Genomic DNA, 14,965 nt, shown 5'->3' with positions numbered 1-14,965 from the left:
ACTCAACTTGCCCCAACATCACTGGCACGTTTTACCCCACAACCTCCATTTTGACAAAACTGTTTCACACAGTGGCTCAGATCCACAGTTATGCTAAGTTTATGACCTTGTTTTGTAGCTTGACTTAAATTAACATGTAATAATGTCCAAAACTTATCTGTTTTAATTAAGATACAAAACTGATAACTTTAGTGACATGATGAATTCACTTGGCATGACAAAATGTTTTCTGTTTTGTTCTGTTTCTGTTCTGTTTTGCTGACCCCTCTCTCTATGTGCTTGAGTCCAAGATGGATTGAGTAATGTGAACTATACTTTCTTAATTTGTGGTCACGTGATTACTTTTGTTTATGGTTACCTAGATAAGGTGGGTGGCTCATTTTATCCTCTGGCTCTATTTACCCCGTTCTCCCCTTTATCCCAACGTTACTTTGCCACCTTAAATGCCTGGTGAGCAAGCAAGCTAGCTTGCTAATTACGTAACGTTAGGCTAACGTTATTAACGTTAAATATTTCCCAAAGTTGGAAGGTCTGCGTTAACTTAACACAATCCACAATTTCAACTTTCCACATCCACCCCAGTCCGTTTACAACGGAGTTAAAAAAAAAGCGTCCTCATTTGAGAAAAGAGCCTGCTGGAGTGAGAAGGGGTATCGAGAGGGTTAAAATCTGTGACATGTTGCTTTCGATTTGCAGTCTCTTGTAATGTCATTATTTATTTGTCAAGTATGACCACGTCATGGATGTACGGACCATATCCCTGCTGATATTCGGGTGAAGGCTGAGGAATGAATCCGGTGCTATGATTGGTCGAACTTTTCGTCTATTGCTTTTCGGCAGGCTACAAGTTGCTGCCTCCTGCTGTTGGACTTGAGTACTGCACGTGCACAATTGAGCCATAGATTTATGAATTGAACTCACAGGTGTCACCAGTTTTTGCGTAGCTTAGAGTGACAAATCGTACCAGCGTACTTCGATATCAAAATGCGTACCTACTACGTAAAATGCGTACAGGTTGGCAGATCTAACATACTATTCAATGGAAGTTAATCCACCCGTCCCACCCTGGACACAGACTCTTTGAACTTCTTCCCTCAGGAAAAAGACTGAGATCCACAAACACCTTCTTTCCAGAGCCTGCTGACCTACTACATACTGAACTGTACTGTTATCAAACTGGACTTTACATTGTGCAACCTTCAATGCATTGGATGAGTTGTGTTATGCAAAAATAACCAAATCAATTTTGTGCTCATAAACTAACACTCACTGTATAGAGAAATGTAGTTCAGCTCAGTGGCGGTCCAGAATACTGCTTCTATCAGTTTATACTGTATGGAAGACAGCTGTTTAAGGCTGCAACAAATTATTTCATTATCAATTAATCAACCGATTAGTTTTTCGATTAATCAATTAATGGTTTGGTTTATAGAATGTCAGATATTCACTTTACCATCGTAGAAGGCTAGAAAACCACAAAATATTCACATTTAGAAGCTGAAACCACTGAATTTACAATTTTTGCAAAACATTTTTTACAATTTGTCGATTATCCAAAATAGTTGCCCATCATTATTCGACTGATCGTTTCAGCTCTATAGGTTTTCAGTACTTGCAGATTCTGTGCCTGCAGAGTTTGGTGAGGCAGGTTTTTGAAGCTTGTTTTGTGTATTGGTGATAAGAATACTGTCAATTGTGTCCGTCCATTTCTCATTAAATGTAATTGTAGGATATTTAAAAATAAAAACTTGTCTTATGTCCACTCAATATTGACACAAACTGTCAGCCCGTCCTGTCTACTGGCCTTATCACAGAGGTTTTATATTTCACAATAGAGCCGCACAAAGGTTGTGATAGATCTTCACATTGTTAAACAAACGATGGTAATGGATTTCATAAGTTGACAAGTTTTTAACTAAATACCTTGCAGAGCACAGTTTAATAACTATGTTTTCAATGATAAACTATTCTGAAGAGGAAACCTTAGAGTATAGGGATTTAGGTCTTAATATTTGACCTTCATCATGCAAAATTCATTAAAATTTGACATTCATTCTGTTTTACCTGATGAAGGACAGAAAACTGAAACATCTTAAATCAAGTGAGACATCATTCTTCTCAGGCTCCTCAGAGTTTTTGTTCCTACAAACCTGCCAATATGACTTTATGATGTGCAAGGATTTTGTCAAAATTGCTTTTCATCCTTACAGAGCTTTGATTGAAATTCTTCTACACTATTTCAAATGAAACACTCACAAGTTTATTTATCACTGGTCTGTTTTATAAGGATACAGCTACAGATTCCACTGCCATCAATAACTGGCAGAACAACAGGTTAAATAAGAAAGTTTTAACATGGATGGTCTGCAAACAACTTTTTTTGAACACTGTGTTGGATCCAAAGATGAACAGGATGCCTCCTTTTAATAAGGTGTCAGCCTGACCTGGCTTGATAGAACACTTTCATTTTCTTTTCACTTTCTATGTATTTGTTGTTTGTCTCATAATGCTTCTGTTTTCATGTCTGTGCTTGTGCTTTTGCATGTGTTTTGCCCTTTGGGGGCCACCATCAACGTCAACATCATTAAATTAAGTTTCCATCCCCAAATAGAAAAGCCTGTCCAACCCACATTCAGCATAGATTAGGAGGAAGGTAGTCTAACACCATTACTGCCCAGTGATGTAGTTAATGTTGTGGAAATATCAGTCACGCTGAATTGAGCAAGCTGTCATGTTACTGGTAATTTGCAGTTGTTGTTTTTTTTTAAAGCAGGAGCTGAAAATTTCTGACTGACGACACTGTGGCTGAGAGCAATGCTGTAACTTGGCTGATTGATTTGTTGGTCATATTTTCCACCAGACGTTTTGGCTGACAGTAGGCTGTTTTCATATGTTAGCAAGCTCACCAAGTTACACCAGGTATTAGCAGTATCCTTCATCTCTTAAACAGCTACCATACATGTCTGAGCCACTGCAACGCCGTCACTTTCGGTCTGTGTTCGTCAGCAGGGATTTGTGGTACATCTGTACACAGACTGCAGTCGACCTCGTGGTTCCAGTCTAATCCAGCAGGGCTGTGGTAATATTAAAGTGGTGACGTTATGGTGTCTTAGTCACTGTGTGTCATGACACGTTCTTGGCTGATGGTCTGTATTTGATAGAAAGTACTCAGATACAATAAAAAGACATTGGTTCAAGTGCTGATTTGTAGTGGAAAAACAAACACTGTATTGGTTTATCTTAATAAAGATTGAGTCACACAGTAAATCAATAAGACTTTAAGTCTGGGAAAATCTGCTTTATTGTTTACACAGTAGCAAGATAGTTACTACACTACTGTGTCTAAAGCAGATTCATTTATCAAATAAACTTAAATTTAGGATGTCACAAAATACAGTATTAACACAATAGTTAATAAAGGAAATAATTGTATGAAAATAGAGCTAAATATGTTCATCTCTAAGTGTATAAACACTTATTTTCCGTTAACACTTTTACTCTTCAGTCTACATTTATTTCTGACAAAGCAAATATAATCAACAGTATCTCCTCTTGATAAATCCCTCAATATTCTTTTGGTCATTTTAAACATACAGTCAGTTTGATTTCCTGTGGTTAAAAGGTTTAAAGTCTGTGGATGTCTTCTGTTTTACTTGACCCCTGGATTTAGAACACAAACACAAACAGTGATTTAGTGTACCTGTTGCTTCTCCATGTCTGTACCATGTAGTGTTGCTACAATGTTGTAACAATTATATTACCACGTGGGTCCAGCAGATGGCAACATTGGCTACATTCTCTGGGAAAGGAGAGCCCTCATCAAGCTCAACAGTCCGACTTATTTGGCATAGTCTGTAAAACCCTGAGACTGTTTTAAAAGAAAGTTTTTTTTAACAAATTACAAAACTCTTTGGATATCACACTGTTCAAGAAGTGGAGTTTTTCTGACTGCACAGTCCAATGTCACCTCTTTGGCCACTCTGTTCACTGCAATGTCCAAACCAAATTTACTTACAGCACAAAAATGTATTAAATGAGCTTCCTCAGATTACTGTTGTCTCCCTTTAACTGTACATGCTGGCTTCCACAGAGAGATTTCAGCTATCATCAGATAGATGTGATTACAATGTAGTTATAACAGTTTATTGGTTACAAAGGATGGTGCAAGTTTACAATGATTTTATCTGAGAAGCAAAGTCAAGCAGGCAGAAGCCTGCAGGTTGATATTTTGACTCTAACTCATCTACAGAAACATAACATGTCTATTGTGCCAGTATGAATGGACAGGCACACCTGTGGGTTATGGCTCCAAGAGTTTTAGCAATAGAAATTCAGCCCATGCTTGTGCTTCTCGTCCAAGGAGTTGTTTTGGTGATCTGAGTCAGATTTAAGTACGGACCTTCTCTGGAGCCCAGGGCTTTGATGAGAGGTGAACATGAGGGATGATGTGGATGATGCTAGGTAGATGTGGTGCTCTCATCTGGGGCCTGAGAAGGCCAGCCAGGAGAGGTGCTGTTGGAAAAGGCCCAACCATGGAGGTCCCCGGTGAGCCTTGAGTCCAAAAGAGTCTCTTTCATCTGCTGGTTCTCTCTGGATGCTGCCTGCCACACCACCTCCAGCTCCTCCTCTATATCCCTGGAGAAGCAAAGAGGAGAAAAGAATGACATCAAGGAAATCAAAATACAAAATAAATTTCTGAAAATTTCATCCAACAAAAAAAGAAAGAGAAAGTAATACTAATACCATGTAGACTGACTTAAATGAACCTACATGATGAGCAAAGCAATAAAATGCAGAAGAATGAAAAACGAAGAAGGTGAACAGACTGCGGTAGCACTAATACACTGAAGGTGAGTGTGTGTGTGTGTGTAGTAGTGGGGTACATGCGCCTAGGTTGAATAACAGGGGAGATACCGCATGGCTGCTGTCATGAAGCTTCATAATGTGTCACTTTGTCTACATTCAATGATCAGGATGACCACAGGAAGACCTGAGAGTGTCTCTACTTTCTTACACAGTGGAAATCAGTGTAGTGATCTCCGGTTTCTACAGTGCAATCGCCACCACCATCAGGACTACGGCAGACAGTGGTGACATCATAAGGACACAGTGGCTGCAGTGGGTCTCACAGTTCTATATTCAAACTTCTGTCGCCACTGTGCAGCACTAAAGCATCTCAGGACTGCCCATTCTCACTACTCCTCCTCTTTCTTATCCAAAAAACGCAAGGTTGCTAGGAATACAACTGCATGCGTCATCTTCTTTCCCAATTATTTCCTAAGTAGTGCCTGAAGAACTGTATTCATAATTGAAATAGAGAAAAGGCCCATCGCAGTAATGAACACCAGGATGGTGTAGAGTAGTAGAGTAGAATGGAGGAGAGCCTGGTTAAAATTGCATAACTGCCAACAAATAATTTTTGAAGGGGTCTGCAGAAAGATATCTTATTTTTGTCACATAGACAAATGCTTTAGGACAGTTTTCATATTTACTTTACTGTACATTCTTTACTAACACAATATTCAGAGGACCTATAGCAAAGCAATACATTGCTCCCAGTATCTCTTGAATGTTGGAGCTCTGAGCTCTTATCAGCTATCCTGTGTTGTCAGTTGCAATGTTTATAAAAAGGCTGAAACCTCTTCTGTTTACCCAACCAGATAGAAAACTATTTGCTCAATTATATTTCACACAGCTCACATCAGGAAGTACAGTTCACTTCAGGTACGTTAACCTGTTCCTGACCATACAGAATAATAATAAATTCCAATATTTTTTACATGAACACTAAATCAAATGTCTTCCCGTCATGTCAAAGAGCTGCTAGTACTGCCAATTGTACTAATAGCCAGATTTATTAAGTTTGTGTGAGCTAGTTTATGATGCATTCCATACTTGGATTCATAAATAGGTGCACCAGATTGGGATGCAGTTTATACTCTGATGTGCATTATTACTGTAAACTGTGAGGTGTGCCTCTGTAAAATGAGGTAGAATGACACAAATAACAGAAAGACTGACAATTATGCTAGAATTACTAACAATTTGCATTTTTTTCTCTGAAGCATGAATGCAAGGAAGGTTGTGTTAGCAGGAGAAAATCATATCAAATAGTTGTGACTGGATTTTGTTGAAATTTGCTGAAAAAACAGCCCTTGGATCAACAATCAGTTCATTAGATTTTTCTTATAATCTGGGATTTTCATTAACACAACAATGTTTATTCAGCTAACATCGGTGTCTATGACTTGCACTAATGTTGAGATAAAGATGCTATATCACTGTGATTGGCAGAGTTTAAACCAGGTAAAACAAACCACACTTAGGATTGGATTAAACCTCATACATCTCACAAGCACACACACACGCACACACACAGATCAAGTGGTGGCCCAGACACCACCTCCTTCAATTAGAGTTTATTAATAAAACATAGAGCTTTTTAAAGTCAGCGTGTCTGATGGCTTTACAGTGAATCCCACTGGCCACAACACTCACCTCTGTGTTAGTGAGGATCTTTTAGCTGAAGTACAAGAGCACTTCCTCATCAAATGAACTCACCAGGCACAATGCAGGAAAAAGAGGAGTGTTTCTAAATAAAGCAGCAATCATTGGGCTCAGCCAAGGTGTTATACTGCATTCAGATCATATGGGAATAACTGTCAGAGCGGCACGACTGTCGGTGGTGTTCACACATTCAAACTCAAATGATACAATGACATACGTTTTCTGAAGTTTTCTTCCATATGAGCTATTTAACACTGAGAAACACAAGCCTGTTTCAGCCTAATCAGTCAAATGAGAGATGTGATGACATTTTAGTGGTCATCATGTGGTCATAAAATGAACATTATGTCTCTAAGTTTGAATGTGGACTGTCTGTGGTGAGAAAAAAATGTGCTGAAATACCACCAAGTATGGTAGAGAAAAAAAATCAACCATGTTAAATGTTTTTGTTTCTTGAGTTCGAGAAGTTATTCTTCACACTTCACATTTATGCAGCTTTTGTACAGAGAATCTTTGTCAAATCAATTCACAACCTGACCTGAACACAAACTTTTAATTGTCCATACCATATTTTGGATAGGTAGAGGTAAAAGTCAGTTAGAGCTATTCTGCCTAATCATAACATAAACCATAACCAAAGTTATTTTACCTAAATGAGCAATACTGTAGTTAAAGTTTTTCCAGTGCTGGAAAGGTCCGGGAGCATACAGGCACAAAGGATGAAAAGGAAAACAAAAAACAGGAGCGTACTGTATGATTCAATTCAACAATCCTTATAAAAAATAAATATTGGTATTGTGAGCTTATAAATGTTTGATTTTATTGAGACACTATCAGAGGGATGTTGTTGTAGTTATTTTGTCCATTACTTTTAACTGTAATCCATTCAAGGTACAAAACCATCAGCCTCACATTGATGGCCACAACACATATAGAAATCTGTGCTTCACAGTTTCAGTTCTAGCCACAAAAATTGACGAGATGATGAAATGGTGAAATATGTGAAAACCAACAAGTCAGGCTGGAAAACAAACAGCAGCCACAGTAAATCTGGAAAATTATGATGTCTATCAACTTTGCATATTCTGCATATTAGCGACCAAAAAACTAAATCACATCATGACATTGACTTTTAAAGTTTAAGTTTCTTTCTGCTTGCATAGTATACAGTATATGATCAACTCAAACACTATTCCTTTAATGCTGCTCATGTGTCGGTTCTAATCATTCTTTGGCTTTTTGGTTTTCAAAGTGCAAGAAAAACAAAAGTGGGACAAGTACGCACATGCTGGATGAATGAATTACTGTAACAACCTACTACTTCACACAGACAGGAAAGAAGGAGGGATAGTGATAACAAAAGAATAACAGCTCCAGGGAGGGAGCACGTAATTACCTGTGTGTGCTGTTATTGTTATAATGGACGATGCGTTAAAGCTCCTCTGTCATATGCTGTTCACACGTCAGCAACTGAAGCAATCAGCTGCTCTGTCTGGACTCACTTAGCCTCTTATTATATGCTGGCATCAGGCAACATCAGCACACTGTATGTCAGATAATCTGTGTACTGTCTGCTGGTTTGAAGAAGATGAACATGCTGTACCTCCACCTTCTAAGACATAAGTTAATAATGTTTAGTAATGTAAACCATAAACCACCACTTATGATGCATATATAAGGGTTGGGGATGTAGTTTTATATCAGTTGCTTTTCTGTCTTAAAGCAGAGAAACAAAAACATATGTGACCAATGAGACAAGATAATTTAACATCAACAATGCTTAAATGCAGAGCAGAGGCCACTATGAAAGTGACATTCTGTACATCATTAGTATATCCCATTTATTTGTTTGATTTGATTTATTGATTGGGACAGTGTGCAGTTGTGCAACATTAAAGATGCACTGCACCGGAGTTAGCTCGAAGCTAATTTGCATCCGTAGTCCCCCACAATCAAAACATACAACAGCACAACAACAAACAGTACAAAGCAAAAAAACAAACAAAAAACCCCAAAACAAACAAACAAAAAAACAACAACATACAGAAAACACCATACAAAATACAAAGCTACACACAACAGCACATCACATACACCCACAATGTCAATTAAAAATTAATAATGTAAACTAGACTCAGTGGTCACACAGCTGATTGGTCTTTAGTTGATTTTTTAGTTTGGCCTTGAATGTATTGATATAACTACAGTTCTTCATATCATCAGGTAGGGCATTCCACTGAGTTGTGGCTTTCACAGAGAAAGCTGACTGCTCAAATGCAGTGCGACGAAAAGGTATGGTACAATCTTGTACTTCTAATAGAACTTACTGAGCGAGTGTACACAAAGTCACATAGTGGACGAGGGGCCAAACCATTTAAAATTTTATAAACCAGGCACAAATTTGAGAATAATCTAAAATTGTCAAAGCTCAGTAAATTGTATATCTCCAGTACCCTACAGTGATGGAAATGCATTGGCTTTATGTCCAGAGTTTTTAGAGTTTGTTTGTATAAGGACTCAAGAGGTTTTATGGCTGTTTCTCCAGCCTGCCCCCAACATGTGATGCAATAAGACATACGGGAAAGAATCATAGCATGCATAAATATCTTGGCTGCATCCAAAGAGAGACAGTTTCTAATATGTCTAAAATTTGCTAAGTTGTAATTTATGGTTTTAACCATTTTTTAAACATGTTTCTTAAAGTTCAAATTTGGGTCAAGTGTCACACCAAGATATTTAAAATCAGTAACTATGTCAATTTTTTCACCTTTGATGAAAAAAAAAAATCAGCGTTAGGAGGTTGTACCATAGTTTAAGAGAAAAACATACCTTTTGTCTTGTTTACATTTAGACTCAGACATGATTAATCAAGCCAATGTGTGATCCTTTCCAATGCAATTGTTAGCTTAGCAGCAGCTAACTTAGCTGTTTTTGCATGTGTGTACACAACGGTGTCATCTGCATACATTTGTAGTTCTACATCATGGCACTGTTGAGGGAGATCATTAATATATAGGCTAAATAATAGGGGACCTAACACCGACCCTTGTGGAACACCCATTGTGCACTTCATGTTACTGGACAGTGTGTCACCAACCTTAACACATTGTATCCTATTAGATAAATATGATAATCCATCATCATAATCCAAGACATCCATGCCCATGCTCTAGATGAGAAGTTAAATTTAGAGAGTTTTGATATTAAAACATCATGATTGACTGTATCAAATGCTTTACCCAGATCTAAAAATACAGCACCAACTACTCCTCCTTTGTCAAGTCTTGATTTAATTTGCTCTATTAAGTGCAAGGTAACAGTTTCAGTGGAATGATTTGCTCTAACGCCAAATTGCATACAATGTAGACCAAAATTGCTTGTATTAAGAAATGTTGTCAGTTGTTTAATGACAACTTTCTCAGCAACCTTTGACAGTACTGGCAGTATACTTAGTAGTTACTGGCTTCAAGGCGGTCTCCAGATTTAAAAATAGGCATGATAATGGCACATTTCCAATCATCAGGAAAGGAGCTGTGTTTAAAAGACAAGAAATAGATATCTCGATAGGAGCAGTTGTCTACATACATGGAAACATTATATCTGAAGTGGCATCCAAATAGTCAACTGTCATGATTTAGAGAGCCGAAGTGAAACTTAATCACTTATGTGCAATACCGCACTTTTTTGTAAATAAGTAATTGTAATTGTTAATATTTTATTATATACTCTAATTGGAACTAGAGCTCAAAGAAGCCAAATTTCAGTGCCTTTAATGTTGGCATCTGCTGTGTTGCTGTGGATGTGACAATAAAATCTCTTGAATCTTGAACCAGAACATTCAATCCCTAATAACTTTAGTGACCAAACTTTTCATCTAGCACCTCAGTGAGGTCTCAGTGAAGAAACTAATGACATTCCCATCAACATCAGCTGTACTTTGTGTTGAGTGCTACTTACAAAATGTTAGCATGCTAACATATAAACTAAGATGGTGAACACGGTAAACATTACATGTTAAGCATTGTCACTGTGAACGTGTTAGCATGCTGATGTTAGCCTTTCGCCCAAAGCACCACTTCGCCTGACAGAGCCGCTAGCATTTCTGTAGACTCTTGTTTATAGTTAAAAGTAACAAACACATTAAGTACGTTCTTTACAAATAAGTCAAACAACAAAAAAGTTGATGATATTGTTGTAGGACAACCACTTCAGTCTGTAAATTTAAATGCTGAGGTATTTTCCTAAATTAACAGCTGTTTAAGTTTCTTGTTAACTTGAGAGCTACCATGGTCAAATTTAGTCCAGATAACTTCAGATTTGTTAGAAGTTCCACATTAGTCTCTGCTGCCAGGATGTAGATAAGGGGGAACTCCATCAATTTTACACATCATATGTGAAAAAAGTATAAAGCCTTTTGTGGCTCCAGAGAGAGCAGCACAAAATCTGATAAATTGCCTCAAGTAATGTCACGTCATGACTGGGGCAGAAGACTAAAAGTTTGAAAATTACCAAATCCTGAAGAATGTGTGGAATAAATAAGACGATATCTATGGTTCTGTTGTTCATTGTGAATCTGTCGATGTAAATATTACCTACTGGTTAGTCTCAAGGTAATAAGACAATGGTAAAAACTTTAGGGACCCTGTTCAAGAAGACTATGACTATGACTATGATCTGTCTCTAACCTATTAAAGTAGTTTTAGTTGCCTAACCAAATGTTACCCACAGAGTTGGCAGATCAAGAAAAGCTCATATGAATAGTTTTTATATCAGCCAAAAGGATCATTTTAAAGCTGAGAAAGCCTTCCTCTTTTGTTGTTTAGATATGAGGACTTGGTTCCTTAAAGGCAGTTTGGCAAGGCAAGATTGTTTGTTGATTCATTAAGCCCCTCTGAGACCACAAATTTATCTTGGGAACACTGACTAGACCATGTGGGGCCCCATTCTTAATTAAAGATGTTTCTTTGAGTGATTGACTGGGACTAAAAAACATTTTGTCCCTTGTTTTTCTTGAGAGAAGACCCTCACAAACTCTGCCGTCTGCTAATTACCTCAAACTCAAACAGCATGCGCACATGCGTTACCCATGGCAACCACTCTCATCATTGTTCCCTATGAAGCTACACAGACAGACAAATATAAATCTTGCAGCTATGAGAGATGGAAAATTCAATAGGAGCCTGTGTGTGTGTGTGTGTGTGTGTGTGTGTGTGTGTGTGTGTGTGTTTTGGTGGGATAGCTGTGGAGACTACTGGGCCACACAGCTGCAGTCTGACCTATAGAGAAAGGCTCAGCAGCAGCTCCAACACCACAGTACATCTCCATTACAATTACAGCTTCAGTGCGCTGCAGCCATCTCAGGATTTGGTCTATCGCTCTGCAACAGAACAACTCGCTCCTCACTATCCCTGCCCTGTCAGCCCAGATACTAACATTATTCTGTGTTATTCTGAGCAGTGGGAGTTTATAAGGCAGGTCTGGCTGCGAGACAGCCACAGAGAACAACACTTCCACTAGTATTAGACATTCAGACCTTAATTATAACTTCAAGGAAGTCTTGGACCCTCTGTTCTATAACTGAATAGAAGTGTGTCATATTAGTACAAATACTCATACACCACTCATGTACAAATAATAATGGGCAATTTAATTGCCCTTGATCAAAACAGATACTGGCCGAGTAGTAATAGTATTAGTTGTGTGTCTGACATTTGTACATGTCACCTGCTTTCCTAAATCTAATCTGCTTATTCTTAACAGAGAATCCCATTACAAGTTTTAAATTTGACATCCATCTTTGCCCAGCACCAACTTGGCACAAAAACATGGTGGCTATTGCAAAGGTCGCCATACTGTATTATCAACACTCATCACTGTCAATTTCATGGTGCTATTTAGTACTTTTCAGAAGATATTTTCTTGAAACAAGAAGTAGGAAGTCATAAAAGACTTGGTTACTACCAGGGATGTGCATTTCCATCACTGAAGCCAATGCAATATGCAACGATCACTGCCAACGATCCGATACATTAAAGATACATATGAAACAACTACCAATGCAATAAGATATGATTCACCCCTATTGTGATGCAGTGTGATTTGACACAATTTGATTCAACACAATGTGATTCAACGCAATATGAAGCGATTTGATGCAAAGGAATGATGCTATATGTAATTTAATATGGCACAGAGAGTTTGATTTTATTTCATATATACAGCAAATGATAAATTATGTAAAAAGTTCTATTTTTACTTTACAAATGTGTTTCTCTAGTACTAGTGCAACTCTAGTGCAACTAAGGAAGCATTTATGCTATTTATCATTTATGCTTTTTCTTTATGACCTCTTTCACAAACAGGCCTTTGTAGTGTAGTATTCTGTCTCCAGTTAACATGCATATACTCCGTGAGTCAAACAATTACTGTCAAAATACTTTAGTAATCCACTTAGTCCAACATGCAGAACAATCATTTCTAGGGTGTGAGTTCCATCCGTAACATTTTAGCAGCGCACCACTTAGCTGTAGCATCCTAGCGTGCTTGAGAAACAGTTTAGAGAGGAGGAATCAATCTAAATATCAAATTATTGATTTCTATTTACATTTCTTAAATATAAAAGGCATAGGTCCTCTACTAATAATTATATATAAATAAATGGATTTTACCAATAAAAAGATGTTAGAAATGATGCCTCACAAGCTCCTCTCACACTTTTTTTAATTGGGGCTATTGCATCATGAATGTTTATGCCAGTGCACCGATGCAAATTGGTGAATCTTCCCATCCCTAGTTATTACACAAGGAAGACAGAACCTGTGCCTTTCTTCCAACCTATAATGTCAGCTACCAAGACACAAGTAAAACAAGAGCCATGATCCTCTCTGATCCTTTCTGCTGTGCTGCATACAGCAGACTCACAACCACTCATGAACGTGTTGGGAAAGCAACGGATAATTAAGTACTACTAAAATGTGTTTATCTGCATTCATGGGCTTTAGCATTAATTATGCATCAGGTCCCAAGTGTGTATGCCATTAACATAAAATAATGTCAGCGATTTTCACTGCTTATTTTCCAGTGTGTGAAAACAGGAGAGATTAAGGCTGCAGTAACCACAGGCTTCAACAGGCATGAAAGGAAGAGGACTGAATTAGAATTAGGACTGAGTTTCACCAAGTTGAAACAATTTCTAAATAAACATAGGTTCACCCTGCATTTAGTAGTCAGGGTCTGTACCCCCAGACTTTCTAAACCTATTTTACACATTCTACACCCATTTCAAACAAAACGTAAAACATAATAATGATATTTCAACAAAATCAAAGCTATTCTCTAAACCCATTCTATATATTCTACACACCATAATCACGTCAAAACACTCACCACTACACATACTAAACATATTTTCAATTAATAATCAATGGAACCTACAAATATTTTACATAAACCCATAAAACTATATATTCTTTACTCACTGTGAACCCATTCTTAAACAATTCTTGATACATTCTCAACCCATTGCACCCATTATAACCAATTATAATGCATCCCCCACAAACCACTGAACACATGTTCTATCCAACCCATCCAAAATCCTCCTGAATGTTGCACATGCAGTCAGCTGAAAGAAATCAAAATCTGTCAAATTTGTCAAAATGTGAACATGCCAGAAACTTCTTAAAGATCACTCTTCCCTCATATGTAGCAGCTCTTTCTATGTTTTGTGGATTTGTATAGGGAAGTCAGAACTGCTTTTAGGGGGGAAAAGTGATGTGAAGGCTCAATTCCCTCCTGAGCTCCTGGAAGTCTCAGGCTGTGCTGCTTCCCTGGAGGCTACGCAGAACTCAGCAGGCAGGCGGCCATCACAACCTATCAGCATCTCTGCTACGGTAGCATGGGCAGAATACAAAGCAGTGGATCAGAGAGAAAAGAGAATGAGGCAGATATAGATTTTTCCTCTGTGTGGAGGTGAGAAGTTTGACTTCAGCCTAGTGCATCACTGAACTCCCCATGCCCTAGCTGAGAACAAGGGAAGCCTGGTTCCTCAAAACCACAAATAGGATAGAATCTCTCCACCAACTATTACACTGCTAGTTGATAGTTACAGATTTTTGCTGTGGCTGGTAAACTAGTCTACTCTAGCTGCCTTCATTTGGAGGTCAGGGCTTCACACACATGCATCCCCACGACCTACAGGGTCTGGTGGGTACAGTGCGTGTTTTGGTAAAGCTGATGTGGTGGTGAAAGCAGTTTCACGGCTTGATAAAACCAGTAGGTTAGTGGTGTGAGTGATGTGTGTGGTAGTGTGTGTGATTTGTTGGTCACTCAGGGCAGAGCACAACTGGATCTTCTAACAATCTGATTAGCTAGCTTTCATTTGATAGCTGCAGGCAGCACGCCCAGAGACCAAGCTAAAAACAGACATACTGACAGGGGAATAAAGGGGAGGTGGGAG

At 38.2% G+C, this 14,965-nt stretch overlaps 1 protein-coding gene across 1 annotated transcript in view; it reads right to left on the bottom strand.

Moving 5' to 3' along the window:
• Positions 1 to 3,283: 3,283 nt before the first annotated feature.
• The window catches only part of cep89 (centrosomal protein 89), a 63,474-nt gene continuing 51,792 nt past the window's right edge, over positions 3,284 to 14,965 (bottom strand). Inside the window, exon 18 of the mRNA XM_042394488.1 lies at positions 3,284 to 4,635. Coding sequence (XP_042250422.1) covers positions 4,458 to 4,635 — 178 coding nt within the window. The 3' untranslated portion in view covers positions 3,284 to 4,457. The remainder of the gene's footprint in view (positions 4,636 to 14,965) is intronic.

Source organism: Thunnus maccoyii, chromosome 1 (assembly GCF_910596095.1).
Source record: "Thunnus maccoyii chromosome 1, fThuMac1.1, whole genome shotgun sequence".
Lineage (NCBI taxonomy): Eukaryota > Metazoa > Chordata > Actinopteri > Scombriformes > Scombridae > Thunnus > Thunnus maccoyii.
Note: the sequence above shows the minus strand (reverse complement) of the source record. Positions and strands in the feature narration are given on the sequence as shown.